Source organism: Neodiprion lecontei, chromosome 1 (genome assembly GCF_021901455.1).
Source record: "Neodiprion lecontei isolate iyNeoLeco1 chromosome 1, iyNeoLeco1.1, whole genome shotgun sequence".
Classification (NCBI taxonomy): domain Eukaryota; kingdom Metazoa; phylum Arthropoda; class Insecta; order Hymenoptera; family Diprionidae; genus Neodiprion; species Neodiprion lecontei.
The window spans coordinates 40,171,962-40,188,291 of record NC_060260.1 but is presented as its reverse complement, the minus strand read 5'-3'; the positions used below and the strand labels follow the sequence as shown (position 1 = coordinate 40,188,291).

Below are 16,330 nucleotides of genomic sequence, written 5' to 3'. Positions count from 1 at the left end.
GCATTTTGTTCCGCGCTATATACACAAACCGGACTTTACTTTGGTACTCTTTTTAAGTCTTCATTGGACATTGTATTTATTTATACTCCTTCTTTTCAATTACATTTCATTCATTTTTACTTCCCTAACCATTACGTCATGGAATCAATCATTCTCCTCTAATCCATTCTTCACGCGATATAATATCTCAAATTATTATACTTTCTCACGCTGTTTTTCAGTGCATCATTCAAATGTCCACGTCAATTAAGTTTGCCTTTTATTCAGCTCAATATCCAGCCGCAAACTAACTCGAGACTTTTTCCGGTAAAATTTCTGTATACATGCTTAATCAGCGTGTCGCTGCTAAATACGATATCGGTATATTTCTATCAGCGTGCCGTCAGAGCATGATCTTTACATAGCCTGTGTAAAAAAAAAAAAAAAACCAACTTGTAATTCAATACAGAAAATACACGAAGAAGGAGCGGAATAAAAAGAAATTAAAAATAAATAACGAGTTGAACTGATGGGTATATCTTATCAAGTTCCCAGCGAGAAATATGTTATTCGGATTGAAATAAGGGCCCATCTGCAGCAGTCGTGAAAATCGAGAAAGTCGAATCCATGGGATCCGCGCGTAGGTGCAGAACGAAACAAGTTGCCCAAGTAATATCTGTCGCTGGATTGCGGCGGCGTTCGTCCCGCCTGGACTGCGACAAGTGGGCGTCTCGTGAGGTTCGTCGACGTCCTCGTCGTCTTCGTCTCCTCGTCGAGGTTCCGCGTTTGCGTTGTGTAGTTGTCACCGAAGCGGTACGGTGTGCTGTTATAGCGGAGAAGCGTGGACTGGCTGCCCAGTGCACCCGCCGTCTTCTTCGTCTTCTTCTTCTTCTTCTTCTGCTTCGTCCTCGTACTTGTCTCTCGGTTCCATACATGGCTATGCTATGTTGAAAGAGACACAGTCCCCACCGAGTGAGTCCCTCCCGTCGTCTCTTCGCCTTTCCTCTTCCCTCCGCGACCCGAGGCCGGGCTGCTCTCCTCCTCCTCACCTCTCCTCTCCTCTCCTCTCCTCTCCGCCCCTCACTCCCTCCCTCATCATACCAAGTCCCACGTTTCTTCCGCGAGTTCGACTTGCTGCTCCGCGCTGTTGATACTCCGACGGGCGCTCCAGGCTCGCAGTTTTTCTCAGTTAATACCCGCGAGCTGCTGCAGGTTCGCGCGACGTTTTGTCCAGCGCGCTGCTACTGATCGACGTTACAGGCGTTTCTCAATATCGACGTGGTGTGTGCGGGTGGCGCGAAAAGTTCACTGGAGACCGTGGTTCGAATAATCCCGGGCTGCCGGCTCCATTCATAAGGAACGGAACGATCCAAGGGAAAAAGAGAACTGGCGAAAATCAAAATAGTATACGTATAATCGCTATTCGTTATTTGAATCGCCGAAACATTGGTACAATGATCGTTAAACAATAAAGCTAAGTACTAACTACAGTCCACCTACGTTTCTCGTCTCATACGGTATTCGTTACACTAACTGCGGGTATGATGAAAAGGAGATCCCTCATGTCCGGAGTGCCAAGTTAGCGCAGATATTTTGCGACCGAGGATCAACTGCTCCAGAAACGGCGAAGACGGACTTGATCATCATCATCATCATCATCATCGTCGTCGACCTTAGGTAAGCGCTGCAGCGAGTCGTCACTCGGTCCTGCGCATTGCTCTGCAGGAACCGGGTGGATTTTTTAAATCCGGGTAAACGACTAATTGCGTGTGATTATCATTTCGCTCCTAGCGATAATCCGTGTTCCATTTTCGTTTCCTGTTGAAAATTTTCCCCCATCCACCGCTCTCCCTTGGTGTAATGCGTAGGTGAAGCAACGCGCGTAGGTGCAACGTGCGTAGGTGTAGCGACCGCAGTAGCGTATGACGGTACGGATGTACGCATATACACGCATACTTTTACGTGTTGCGTGCATATGCCGTTCAGTTGGACCGACGAAACCGCGACAGTTCCTTCCGCTGTATGGGTATAATGAAAAAAGTCGCCGAGAGCATCTTCGGGACGAAAAGAATTCCGCTTTTTCCCCCGCGGTGTCGCGGCTTCCATTTCTTCACGAACCTGGCCGTCAAGTTCTTACACCGATTGAATAATGCGAATGTCTACTTTTGCCTCTCCTGCACCTTCTGCATCTTCTTGCCGCCAAGAGCTGCCCTCTCCTCGGCTTCAACTTTCGAATGTCGCTTACCGAGGGGAGTTTTCTTCTCCCATTTAAGCAACTTCTCGTACTCCTTCGTCCCAGTCTGAACCCGGTTGGAGATCAGATACTGTATGATCTCCTGGGGCTGAAGGGTTCGCTTCTTCAGGCTAATTCGGCGCTCGACGGTCAGGACGTTCTCTACCGCATTGCGAATTTCCTCCAGCGGAAGTCCGACCGAGAAGCTGGCTAGACTCGAGCAGTCAAAGTTTCTGTCCACCCCGTGATACCGCATCAGCAACTCTTTGTAGATGAGGTACAACGTGTTGTAATCGGGGAGCGGTATGAGGATGAACTTGTCGTGGAGCTTCATGAACCCTTTTCCGGCTTTTTGCGGTTGGTCCGTTGTCGTGAGAAATAGGATCTGAAATAGAAAAAAACAACGGTAGGTACATAGCTATAACCATGATATACAAACCGAGCTTGTGGGTTTTCTTGCACCTATGTAACGTAATGCGTACGTGGATTCGATATATCGTTCGCGAGGCGACCAGGTGTCGCTCATTGTAACCCTGTTCCCGGTAGGTATACCACCCACCACTTCCACTTGGGAAACGGACTCCACCAAACAGCACAATAACGGAAAATATATATATATATGTATATATATATACATGATAAACCTGCTCGTTCTTTGCTCAGCTGTCAGGTATAATAAAGTTGAAATATAAAAGACACGAGACGCGTGTGGGACTTCCGTTAATTTTCTCTTTTATTCGGTAGCTACACATATAGGTGTATAATGTGTTATAAGACCGTACAACTTCCTTAAACCTATACATAATTACGCTTCGGCAGCCGCTGTATACAGACTTTGAAGTGTTAAAGGAAAGATTAACCTTTATTTTCACTAAAGAGTAAAAAGTGCTAGTAGAGAGGTCCGTGAAATCTAAAGCCGAGAGAATGTCGAAAAAATTACGATGCGAACCCACAGACTTATTATTATTTTTTTTTTTTTGAATGAAACAGTAGTACCTCGGAAATTTACTTATCGCGAATCATGCGGTTACATTTTTGGACTTCGATTTAAGTTCTGTAATTTTTTTGATTCACCAGTAATTTCGAAGATTTTAAGAGCGGTGAGAAAATAATATTTTTGACGCTCTCCAAAATATCCCTGAGTAGGTATAAAATCTATGTAACTCACTTGATCCCCGGGGCGGATTCCCTTGACGAGTTTGGTCAACGGTCCAGCGAGAAGTTTCGGATTATTTTGCTTTTCCTCGGGGGGTACTTTCTTCCACCACGGCTGGTGTCCGGCGTCGACGAAGAGGAGAGAGGGCGCATAGGCGCGAGCAACCTTGTTGATGGAACCGACGAGCATCTCCAGGTCCTTTTTCGTCCGGTAGCTCTGCGCGACCGTTTTCGGGGAAAGGTCGAAAAGCAGGGCGCCGATTTCATTGCAAATCGCGTTTACCAGAAAAGACTTGCCCGAGCGGGGAAGTCCGACTATAGAAACGGAGCGGACTAAAGGAGCGACCTGGTGTATCTCCTTCGAGCCAACCGGGAGCACGCAGTACTCCATTATCGGCTGGACCACGTCGCCCAGACAGTTTCTGGGCTCTCTGAATTCCCTAAGAGCCTCCGTGTTCTGGTAGGACACGTCGCCCTTCCAATCGCTCATTTTAACATCCGGATATTCGCGGATTATCCCGGTGTTCACCAGCTCGGTGAAGAGTTCCTCAATCGTTGGAGTCGGTCCCTGTTCCTTTTTCTTGCCCGCTTTACCCGTGCCCTTCGCCTTGTCTTTGTTTTTCTTTTTATTGTTCGTCCCTTTGTTATCTGGAAGTAAAGAAAACTGAATTATGGTACTTGTGAGTTACACCGCATTCTGCGACATTGAGCAGATAATCTTCAGCTGCTTTAACATAGGCTTTAGACAACGCGTCGGGGAAACATGTACGTAGGAATTCTGCACCGTCGAAGGAACAACTTGCATGCCCCGCCATATAGCGGGGGCTTTAAAAGGGAAGATTGATTTGCAGTTCTTCCAATCTTGCGCGGCTGCACTCGTGAAGCTCGGGCCTTGCAGCAGGTGCGGCGTAGGTATAACGTTTTATATAGAGTTACATCGTGCACCGATCTAGCGCTAGACTATCCATTAGCAATGTACCGTAAAATGTGATTCTATACCTTGCTTTGGTGCCCTCTTTCTTTTCTCACTATTTCTGAACTGTGTTTGCACATACATTCGTAACTTGAAAAATCTCCAGTCGTGAGAATTCTCGAATTGACGAGGTTGAATTTAGTATAACGTTATCGTAACGATACATTGGGGAAAAAATCACCATTTTCTTAATTATATAACGATTTTTAAGAAACTAAGCTTTCGAAATATTAGTGTGCTTTGTTTCATCACGGTTTACTTAATTTCGGACAATTTCAAAATGGCGAAATAACGGTTTTCCCCAGAATGAATCGTTACGATAACGTTACTAACTTCAATATGATTCGAAATGCGAAGATAAGTTCAGTGGTCTCATCGGGTTTCAATTGAAATAATCGACTAAAACGTAACCGAAATCGCATGAAAGATTGTCCAAAACTATATTCGAATTCACTTGAACCAACCGAAAGGTCAAAGAATCATCTGAAGTCGAATGGTAGGACGGCTTTTACGAAAATACATAATCAGGCAAATTTTCACACCACGTTAACAATTCAGTCGAATATTTCTGTACACTGACATTAATTATGTTATCTAGGTTCTTTTTGACGCTACATATCCGCTTAAAGTCACTCCTATATAGGTTGAATTTTTTTAAAACAATATTTGCGAAAAAATCTTGCCCGTGCCATAATATATCTGTAATAAAATTAACGGGTGTCTGTTATTATCGCTCGACCAGGACGAATTATTTTGCTGAACAATAGGTGCGTTACATTATTATAGCTGCACGTGTGTGGGTATTTAACCTATGCCGATATAACTACGTATACCTACTTATTCTCGCGAAGCTACGTCCGTCGTGCAAAGTCTTGTAATATATTCCTGTATTATTCTTATACACGACGGGTAGGTATATAATATTCGATAGCATACACGGTGAATGACGTCAGGTTACACGAGTAGGTGGCGAGCTCGGCGATACCTGAACGAACCTGGTGCGCCCCACGCGCAAACCGCGACGCCCACGATGTAGTGGCCAGGCTCACTCTGCTCGCCAGGAATCTTCTTCTTTTCATTCACTGACTCTGCTCGGCTCGTAATTTTAGACACTTCGCTCATTTATTAATATCCACGCAGGATGAAGCAATTCTCTATTACCCGCCTTTTTGTCACGATTCGATACAGTCGTAGCATTGTCCTTTTTTTTTTTTTTTTTACCATTTATACGCCTCTCCAAACACGTAATTATACAAAAATATATCATTGCTCCACAGGCGGAGGATTTTTGTCTTCTTTTCGTGTCAGGGTTAAATTCGTGCAATTGTTCCGCGGATTATTTAAACTCGCGGTAAATCCGCCTGCATTTATGCAATTCAGTCCACATTTTATCGAAATTCGTCTGCACACTTCGGCAAGTAACGATAAGAGATTCTACCGATCGACATTTGTTTCGCCACGAGACAAATGTCGATCGGCAAAATGTTTCCTGCATTGCATAAATGCAGGCGGATTTAACCCTCTTAAGCATACATTTTTCAACTCAATATTTTGGCCTGAATTTTGTTACTCGGGGGTTTTTGGGGTCGCTGATCACAAATCTGAACTCAGAATTCGATAATTTCTAAATCCAAGATGGTGGATCCATCATGGCGGATGTAAGATCGAAAAAACTATCAAAATTTGATGATTCTGGCCGAAACTTGTTATTCAGGGGACTTTGGGGTCGCTGATCAGGAATCTAAAGTCAGAATTTGATTATTTCAAAATCCAGGATGGTGGATCCTGTATGGCGAGTGTAAAATCTAAACAAATATAAAAATTCGATGCTTTGGGCCCGAAACTTGTTACTCGGGGGTTTTTGGGGTTATACGAAGTAACAAAAATCATTTGAAGTTGTAAATAAACTGTGATGCGATTAGGACATCGACATTTTTCAGGTAGGACGCGGAGCATCCCACTGTGACTGAAATGGTGAATGTGCAAAAATCACAATAATACATGTCGTCTTGGAATAAGTTCATCCGATAATTTTGAATTCTATGCACGTGGCAGAACGAGTATCGGTAGACTCAACACCTACGAATCAGTGAAACACAATTGACCTACGTTTCTGATCTTTTTGTCCCTTCGCGCCCCCGTCGCTTTCGGCCTCGTCCTTCGCGAGGGCGGCTTCAAGGGTGGCGAGTTCGAGGCGCATGAGTTCGTCGACGACTTCCCTTATCTCGAGCTGGAGTTCGTAGGACAGTTTGTCAGTGATGAGGTCAAGGTATTCACGCTGATGGGGGTTCCCGGTTTCATCCCGGAGGCTCCAATTTGCGAGAAAGTTGTCGTTCGCCTCCCTCAGGCCTTTGAGGGTATTCGGCTCCTCCATTTTATCGCCGCGTTGCTTGACTTTCGGCTTCGCCTTGGCTGCAGCCGCAGCTTTTCCCTTTCCCTTCTTTGCTTCTTCCGCCTTCCTCATCTGTTCCATATGATATTCCTCCGGGGTGCGGGTCTGCCCTGTTGCTATTAGGATACTGCCTCCTGCTAGGGCCGAAGGATAAGCGTCGAAAAATCCTAGCTCGTTGTACCAGAGCAGAAACCATTCCTTGACTTCGTCGGTTATGTCCTCCATCAGTCCTGGTCCCCGAATTTGGTGCAACTATAAGTGGGAAACAAAATTGCGTGAGGCTTGGTACCTACTTCCTCTTTGACTTCTGTGATGCATATCGAGCGATCAAGCGATTGCTGCGAGTGTGGTGTAGATATTATATTCTCAGCCTCTCCACGCTTGTCATTCATCGCTTGATTTATCCGATCCAAGAGTTATACATGTAGAGGAATGCGCGTCACGCGTCAACTGCGGACTCATCCTTTAAAATCGCATGCCTGAATGGTCGCTAATACGATTCGTAACGTGCCAGTGAATTAGACGAATTTTATTCGAGGCGTAGCGTTTGGCTCTGCGAGGAAAGAAATACGAGACCGACGTTTGAGGTCAGGCTACGGCATATATTTTCATACATACGTTTACATTTTAGTGTGGGTGAAACGGCGATGTGGGTATTGAAGTGACACGCTTGACCCAAAAACTCGTGGAAAACTTTCATAAGTATATAATGGTGTAGACACTATCACGACGGATTAATTGTTGAAATTTATGAATTGCAATACAGTTGATTAATTGACAAATTTCAACGGTGCAGCAGAAAATTTTCGATGCACGGGCGAATTTTCAGAATGTTAATTTTTTACTACAGTGTTCCGGAATCGGTTCCTCACAGCTGCAATAATATCACGGTCAATCATTCGCCGATCTGTTTGTACAATCTAATACCTCTAACCAAACAAACTCAAGTGCATGTTTCATTCGCAATCGTTCATAAAATCCCCTTCACTCATCACGCGCTATGTAACTTGAATTGATTTCTTTTATACGCTTATGGTGTTTCACACGCTGACTCGTACTACTGGAAACAGTTACATGCTGATTCGAAATTCAGCAAAGCAGAACACTTATCTTTTGAAACAGAAAGGAAAAATAATATAGTGCGAAAATTGAAGCCTCTAACTAGAAGGGCAATTAGAGATCACCTCAATGTTGCCTGATTTTTCATAAATTTCAAGTTTGGTTCGGCTGGATTCAGACATGTTTATTTTATAGGACGTGTCCTTGATGACGTTACCGAATGAAATATTCATCATCCTGTAAAACAGAAGTTTGTTTCTCCAATTCTGAACCGTATATAACGCAGATATTTCTAATCGATCTGAATTGAAATTCCATAGCTAGACAACAGCAGAGTTCTAGAGGTCAAAGATGCGTCCGTGGTTGAGAGAAGACGGATGCGTTAAGAAGACGATTGAGAAGGGCTCCCTCGAAGGGATCCCTCAAGAGTGCATCAGCCTCCCTGGACCCCGTTACCAGAGTAAATACAATTGAAAACTACGACGCAATTGAAGAGGAGAGACATTGAAAAAATCCCGAAAGCAGAGGCCTAAATAATACACAATAATTCGGTGAGCTTACAATTATTAGTATAGTAATAAAATTACAAATTATATAGTTATATACCCTGGCGTTCTCGGCGTAAGTGGCCGCAAGAGTGGCTGCGGCGTATACCGGTTGCATCGATTGTATTCGTTTAAAGTTTTCAGCGTCCCGGTCAAATACTTGATGAGGTTTCCAGCTGGGAATGGACATGCCAAGGACCGCCTCGAGGCGGTCGGTCCTTTCCTTAAGGTGGATTCGCGTCGCGTAGCTTCGCCACCATTTCTGCATCGTGACGACCGCTTTGACCTTGGTTCTCTTGTCGTGTTTCACTTCCACCAATTCACCGTTGGCAAGCTTCTTCTTGTAATCGCTCGTTCTCTTTACTGTAATAAAATAACGTTGTATTCGGAGAATATTGCATAAGAATTAGAATTATATCGCGCTGTTAAAAGATGCAGGCATTATATATCCTCACATTCGGCCCCGACGATTCTGGCCTTCCTGGCCCGGTCATGGGACTGGATCAGCAGAATGGCCGAATTTAGCTCCTCACGGGCGATCCTCGCCGCAGCTTCTTCCGGGCTTTCTACCCGTATCGGAAGATTCAAGTTCACCTCGATTTCCCCCTCAGTCACACGCGGAGATAGCCGCGAAGCTTTTCGCGACATTTTCCCTTCCGATTCGCTCCGGCTCGGGATAACGGTTGAATTTCGCCGCGAATCTTGCGGGGCTGCAGACGCCAGTTTCTATAAGCTCGTGTGAAAGGAGTCGTTTGAAAAGTAGCAAGTTCCGCAGAGTTCTCCAATCTAGTATCAGGATAGTGCTCAGAGGCTATAAGCTATGAGGTGTACAGAAAATGAAATCTAAGGACAAAACGCAGTCTTAGAAAAACGTGATCAGAGTCACGTGTACACTTATAACGTATGCCATGTCTTTAGGTACGTACAAATGTCCGTAAGCTTACAGCGCACAGCTATATAGACTCACTGAATTATGCATTTCTATAGGATAAGCTTATCTACCTGCCGGATCAGGTCATTTATATATTTCTTGCGAGCGTCGAGATGAGATTGTCGGTCCGTAACAAAGTAGGATGGTTTTCGCCAACCAATGTCGTCCGGAGTGAGTTTCAGCGGTATCAGAACATCGTCAGCGTAGCTGTAGATGTATGAAGCACTCGGTATACCAACAAACTCGAAATGATCATCATTCGATTAGCATTGGAATGATATGAAGAAAAAAAAGAGAATTATATTGCGTCAAGGTGGAAAAGTCTGAACTTGCACTGATTCCGTATTCTGGTAGAGGACCAACTGTCGTTTATACTCCAACATTCGTCCAATGGCACAATTAAGCACCTGCGTTATCAGCTCGCGTTTCTGGTACTGACAAACTTGATCGTGACATAGAGCTAGGCGACGAATTAATTCCCTATATCTGTAATCGACGTTTGTAAATGAATATGTATATCCCATGAATGACTTGGTCGAAGAATTGACTTCATATACATAAGGCTATTATGTACTCGAGTGTATGTAGTGTACATATGTACCTGATTGCATAACTCGTATATACGTGGGAACCAATTACCTGATGTACATCGTAACCAGCTGACCCGAGATTTTATCTTTCGATTTCCCCCCTTTCTTTTCCTGCTGCAGTCCATCCTGATCCGTCCGTAAAAGTTTCTCCACATCTTCCCTCGTCGCGAGCCATAACTCGGAGTAAAATTGATGAGACATGAAAGTTAACGTTGTATAATTTATACACACGGTTTCGGGCTGCACTTGGAATTTTGAACACTTTTTCAAATATTTATAGTTTATTTTTCCGGCCCTGCACTGTTGCGAGGTTACTACCGCATTTTAATGAGACGAATAACGCGATTTCCGCCTCACCAATCTGACGTTAGCAGTACCCTGTCAATATATCCCGTAATAAAATAATCTATAAAATTCCTTGAAACTTGCAACTACTTTAATATAAACGCACCTCAACCTACAGACAGTTTCCAAAATAAACGGAAACAGGTGGTTCAAGATGGCTAAATTATTCCAGCACGATGCCTGCCTTGATGCCCGGAAACCGAGTGCTCGTTCAGGTGCTGATCTGCGTTCTGTTGACAGCATCGAGAATCGCTTCGGAGGACTCACGTTCCTCGGGCGTGATAATAGAAAACGAATGGAAGTGTCCCAACATAACGAAACACCCGTCTGTAGAGTGTTCCTGCGATTTTCCCCACACCCTGAGATGCACCGGCGACAAAAATGCTCTGCAGGTGCGACATCATCATCGTATACATATATATATGTATATAATACGTTAACGTCTTCGCCAACCCTCGACGAATATTCCTGAAATAATTCCGAAGTAATAAATTCTTAACTATCTAATTATACCTACACGCCTTCAGGTGATCGGCAAACGACTGCGCCTTTTCCCAGCCGGGACGATTTCTCTTCTGGACATAACTGTGTCCGAGATATCGATACTTCCGGCCCGATTCCTCGACGGCGTACCTCTGCACGGTCTCGTCGTATCTACCGGCGAACTTCGCCGTGTCAATGAAAACGCATTCGTCGCCTTGGCGCGGTCCATTCAAGCTCTGGGCCTTCCCAACAACCTTTTCGAGACCGTGCCAAGCCTCGCTTTGAGGCCCTTGATCGGCCTTGAGAGGCTCGACCTCTCCCACAACAAACTTACCACTCTCGAGGCGGATTCTTTCGCGGTAAGTAAGACATTCTGCGTACACTTTTGGCTTTGGTCGTTTGGATGTTTCCTTACGCACTGTGAGAGAGATTCCATTTTTGCTCTGGTTGCTAAGAAATTATAGCCAAATGAATATCGGTGCAACAACGGCTGAATATTCCGATTTTACAAAAATGTGGTACAATTGTTACTGTTCGGTGCGATTATAGTTTTCAATGCTGCAGTTTCTGGTATCAACGCAGCAATAATGTATTTGTTCAGTTTACTACATTGATTTGGTTTAATAAGAAGTGGACTTCACCATCACCAAATTATCGCAACATTCGTCAGAAAAAATAGTACACCTACTAGTGCTGTATCCAAAAAGAGTACCAACGATTGCTATGAACCAAACTCTTCATCATTTTATTTTGTTGCGAAACTCATATATCTTCGTTATCGTTAAAAACGGAAATAAACAAGGACCGTGTAATACTACTTTAGGAATTTTTCTTGGTGTACGAAGTTTACTTTCGAGTCTGTAAATCCTTATATTACATGAAACTTTATCTGGGTCATTTTGTAAATTAATTGGTTAGAGCCGATACATGGTTTATCTTGCCTCTATTAAGGCTGGGCGTTCGATGTTTCAGGGTTTGACGAATCTGACCTATCTCGACCTGAACGACAACCTACTGTCGCAATTGTCACCCCAAGCATTTCCCAGTTTCGGATCTCTGCGATCGCTCCGGATGCGCGGCAACCAACTGAGTGTCTCTGCCCTCTCAGCCCTCAGGGGACTTCAAAATCTCGAGGAACTCGATCTATCCGGTAACCGACTGATCGGCCTTGCCACGCCCAACCTGCTACCGCGGATGCCCACGCTTCGATTCCTCACTTTATCAGGAAACCAACTCGACACGGTGCTGCGTGGCGCGCTTCAAGGTCTACCAAATCTCACCTGCCTCAGCCTTTCCAATAATCACGTATGCACTACATTTATATGTACAATGTTATTTTGAAATTAGGTACTATATATACGAATTCCAAGCCAAGCCTTTAGTCAAAATTCAGGACAAGTTTACTCTTACGCAATTATGTAGATCTACTATAGGGAATTTAAATAACAGGCATATGCAGCGTTATAAGAATTCAGTTACACTTCGCAACTAAAGGCTCGGTAAGTTATTTTAATAAGTGTGGGTAGTTAATCACGAACTATGAATAATAGTACAGATATCGTTCGATCGTATACTTTATGAAAGTGAGGTTCGCAAAGTTGAATTCTCGGGTCTTTAGTCCTTCATCAGAAACGACATGATGAATAAAATATTTTCATACTTTTATCTCGTTTATGAGCAGGAAAGTGACCGATGTAAGAACTTGTGTGTATACTTCGCAAACACTTTTAGCTTACCGAAAATTCGATAGATAATATATTCGGCTTATATAACTAATTGCCAAGTAGTGAAGTAAGGCCATTTGTGCGTACAGATCCCGATATCGACATTTTACCGATATTTTTTGACGTATCACAGCTTGAACAAAAACCCTGTTTTTTTAGGGTGAGAGGTATTCGACCAGAGCGGGGATAACCCTCCACTCTAAAAAAAAAGGTTTGTGTCCGAACTGTGATGCGGCAAAAAATGTCGGTAAAATATCGGTATCGGGAACTGTACGCAGAAACGGTCTTACTTCTTACTTCACTACTTTCCTATGTTAATACAGATCGACGTACTGCAGGACCACGCGTTCAGGAACTTGTCGACCTTGACAAAGCTGGAACTGGCCAACAACCGAATAGTAGCGGTGTCAAGCGCTTCGCTCGCGCATCTTGAGAAACTGACGAGCCTCGACCTGACCCATAACTTCCTCCGTTCCCTTACGGCGGACCTGATCCTACCACTGAAGAACCTGCAAGAGCTGCATCTCGACGACAACGACATCAGTATGGTGGCGAGCGATGTGTTGACGCCTAATTTAAGACTGAAGAGACTATCGCTGGCCGACAATCCCCTGAACTGCGACTGCACCCTCCTCGACTTTGCGAGCTGGCTGACAAACTCGACGAGCCTAACCGAGGAGGACAGAGCCTCAGCTGTCTGCGCGACTCCCCCAGCTCTGGAAAACGGGATCCTGGCTCAAGTATCCCCGGGGAGTTTGCTGTGCGGCGAGCCGATACCCCCCTTCGCGACCCTGGCGCCATCGCTCCCCCTGATTCCCGACACCCAGATCACGCTGGAGAGTGTCTACTACCAGGAATCGCGGACGATAAATTTAGTCTGGAAGGTCGAACCCTGTTCTAAACCGTACACCTGCGACAGGGTGATCGTGAACGAGTGGACTGGTGACAGCGAGGTCCACCTCGCGACGCGGCCGCTTCATTGCGAGTCCGCGGACATGCTGGACCCCTGCACTCTTCCCGTCACGATCCCAGCGAGTCTGAACCTCGAGTTGGGTCACAGATACCGCTACTGCGTCGCGGTGATCCAATCGGGAGACCATGTCGTGCCTGTACCGGGATGCAGCGATATCCTCACCCTGGAGCGGAATACTGCGTTGAAGACACCGGCCGCCGCTGGTCCCAGGATCGCAGGGATGAAGACGAACGCTTCCGATGACGGGTTTCTCTACGTCGACGTGAATCTCGTTGGCGGAGGGCCGCGGGACCCGGCCGACTGTGATCTCAGTCTTGTTGTTTTTTCGGAAGAGTCGATCGTTCGAGAGCGGAAGCTCAACTGCACCAGGGGATATGCGACCATCGCCGACCTCGCCCAGGGTCCCTACAGAGTCTGCGCTACGGTAGTTCAGGGCACGGATCACACCGAGATGCAGCTTGCTCCGCGTACCCGGTGCGTCGACGTTACGGTTCGGGGCGTGCGGGAATCCGCTCGCCTCGAAATCGTCCTGTTCGCTGTAATCGTCGTTGCCTGCGCTCTCCTCGTCGCCGCTCTCTGGGCCGGAAGGAGTCTTCTACACCGTACCAGGCCTACACGGATACAGGGCCAGTGCTTCCTGCCCGCTGAGGAATTCGAAATCACGCATAGGGCCCGGTACGTTAAACTCCTCACCACCACCAAGGTCTGAACTCCGACACCCAGGTGATCGGACGCATCGACTCCGGCAAACTGGAAGCCTGCCCGATGGTGGACACTCAAGCTCTTGTTTACTCGTAATTCAAGGACTGCTGGTCGAATGGTATCTCGCTGGAGGTGATCTTCTTTGATTATCAGATTCAAGGATTTGTTGGGCGGACTGGTACCGTCGGCGGTACAGTCGAAAAAAATTGAAACTGTAGAAAAATTGCGACGCGCATGAATCGCAATCGAAATTAATCGAGATGAATTTGTTGAAATTTGCGATGCGCCATTTTAGAAGGGGAAATTGAGTGGAAGTCTGTTTAGAGCAAATCAGTTGGCCAAACATATCCCGTAATGTTGAATTGCTAAAGCTGCGTTTTTTTTTTTTTGCAAATAAATTCTTTAAAAACCACTCGAGACGGATTTTTAGATTTATCTCCTTGCAATGAATACAATAATATTGTAAATAAAACCATAGTAGGTTATTCATTATAAATTAAAAAAAAGATGTGTATGTGTATGTGTACCTAATTAAAAATCCATCTCGAGTCATTTGAAGAATTTATTTACGTAATAGTAGTAAATCTTGATTCTTAACAATTACAGGAAATATTGCTATAAGCAAATTGAACTCAATTAACTCTAGTCGCACCTCGCTGTTTTGTCGTTTTTCGATATGACATCAACGCGAATAATATACATATATGCTAATTGCAGCAGATTTTAATAATGGTAAATTGTCAATTTGCATGCAATACCTTATATGGTACAGATCGAGTGTTGTAAAAGCATTTTATAGCGATAAATGACTTGTGACTTTTATCCATAAGATCATTTTACCTGTGGATTGCGATAAAACGTGCTATCAATCCATCATACAGTGATATTTTACTGACATTCTACGTACAATGTACGTATGGGTATAATAGTCGCAACTGTGGGTAAGATAATCGTGCCCAGATTTGTTCAATTATTAGTATAATAATTGCATATTATTAAATCGTTGCTGCATGTCTGCAATGCTTAATTATTCTTAACAAAACAACAAACGATTAGTTGTGAAAAAAGGTTTGCATTGCGGACGAACGATTATGTGAACGAACAATATTTTTACCGTGCCCCTAGGTATTTTTAATTGATTGATGTTTATATCATAATGGAAGAAAGCAAACGAACCATGTATAGGTATCTTTTCTTTTTGCCTAACACATGCCAAAATGATATCTAATAGACACTTAACGTGCATTTAATAATTAGTACTAATCGATCCGAAATGTACGCCTATTTCAAAAGTTTTGTTTTCTCGTACGGGCTGCAAACATTTATTTTATGTAGGTATATTATGATACATCCTACGTCATTATTTTTGCACGTGAAAATGCTTACGTACACGTTTATTATACGCGACATTAAATAGAAAGAAACATATTCACGTGTAATTTTTGTATTTTTATTTCTATTCGCATGATAAAAATAGTTATTAAATAAAGTCGAAAGAATCATCGGGGAGGTTCTTGTAAAAACTCCATGTGCAATGAATTGTTGAAAGATTGGCCTAAAATTTTGCGTTGTTGACTTGTTCATAATTGTGTTGTGCCTGAGCTCGTAGATTTTAGTATTATTTATTATAAGTATATATGTCTACCTAAGTATAATTACTTACGAGTTGCAATCTGATTTCAAGAATTTGCATAGCAATCGGCGTGCGTGAATTTATTTTGCTAATAACATATACACACACACATATATATATAGCATATATATATATATATATCTTTCCTAGTATTTAAGAACGGAGGAGAAAACAAAATGAAAAAGAGAAACAATTATATATAAAACTTTTGTTACTGTTGAATTTACACGAGCTTTGATGTATTAAAGCGAACTACGTTTACGCGGCATTATTGTTAAATCCCAAAATTAACAGTCCCCTAAACATCATTTCATTCCTTTGCTCAAAAATTAATGAAGGTAAAAAATTGTGCAAAATTCAATATAATCAAATTAGATATTTATTAGAAACTTTGACACTGATTTGGTCCAAGTATTATACATTCTCAAAAGTGCACTAAAAATTACAACTAATATATAATATATTCCCTGAATTGTTTTTCCTACATAAGTATCGATAACATACATAGAACTAATGCATATGCATATACAAATATCATGCGATATTCTCAATATACATACATAATTATATCCAGTTTGTACTATAAATTCAAGTAACAAATAATTAGTCTTGG

At 43.6% G+C, this 16,330-nt stretch overlaps 2 protein-coding genes across 3 annotated transcripts; one reads left to right on the top strand and one right to left on the bottom strand.

Moving 5' to 3' along the window:
• The first annotated feature begins 1,517 nt into the window (after positions 1-1,517).
• Positions 1,518-16,316, top strand: LOC107224891 (slit homolog 3 protein). 2 transcript variants are annotated; one of them, XM_015665129.2, is made up of 6 exons: positions 1,518-1,656; positions 8,112-8,342; positions 10,375-10,594; positions 10,730-11,044; positions 11,658-11,990; positions 12,733-16,316. In XM_015665129.2, exons 3-6 carry the CDS (start codon positions 10,379-10,381, stop codon positions 14,089-14,091), a joined length of 2,223 nt encoding a protein of 740 aa, XP_015520615.2. In that variant the 5' UTR covers positions 1,518-1,656; positions 8,112-8,342; positions 10,375-10,378; the 3' UTR covers positions 14,092-16,316. The 2 variants fall into 2 exon arrangements, with proteins under 2 accessions (XP_015520615.2, XP_046597799.1); XM_046741843.1 differs by lacking the exon at positions 1,518-1,656 and adding an exon at positions 7,299-7,319 and having other exon boundaries at positions 8,116-8,342.
• On the bottom strand, positions 1,655-10,058 carry LOC107224890 (IQ and AAA domain-containing protein 1-like). Its single transcript, XM_015665128.2, has 8 exons — positions 9,907-10,058; positions 9,601-9,753; positions 9,339-9,474; positions 8,792-9,062; positions 8,398-8,699; positions 6,450-6,984; positions 3,381-4,015; positions 1,655-2,597 (listed from the first exon to the last, which is right to left on the bottom strand). The coding sequence occupies exons 1-8, from the start codon at positions 10,056-10,058 to the stop codon at positions 2,139-2,141; spliced, it is 2,643 nt and encodes an 880-aa protein (XP_015520614.2). The 3' UTR covers positions 1,655-2,138.
• Positions 16,317-16,330: the final 14 nt, after the last annotated feature.

Bases quoted from the DNA above. Each gene is read 5' to 3' on its own strand.
- LOC107224890 (XM_015665128.2), bottom strand. From the start codon at position 10,058: ATGTCTCATCAATTTTACTCCGAGTTATGGCTCGCGACGAGGGAAGAT. The intron at 9,475-9,600 runs GCAAGTTCAGAC...ATACATCTACAG, and splicing joins TACCAGAATACGGAATCAGT to CTACGCTGACGATGTTCTGA. The intron at 6,985-8,397 runs GTATATAACTAT...TCCCACTTATAG, and splicing joins CTTACGCCGAGAACGCCAGG to TTGCACCAAATTCGGGGACC.
- LOC107224891 (XM_015665129.2), top strand. From the start codon at position 10,379: ATGCCTGCCTTGATGCCCGGAAACCGAGTGCTCGTTCAGGTGCTGATC. The intron at 11,045-11,657 runs GTAAGTAAGACA...TCGATGTTTCAG, and splicing joins TCGAGGCGGATTCTTTCGCG to GGTTTGACGAATCTGACCTA. The intron at 11,991-12,732 runs GTATGCACTACA...ATGTTAATACAG, and splicing joins TCAGCCTTTCCAATAATCAC to ATCGACGTACTGCAGGACCA.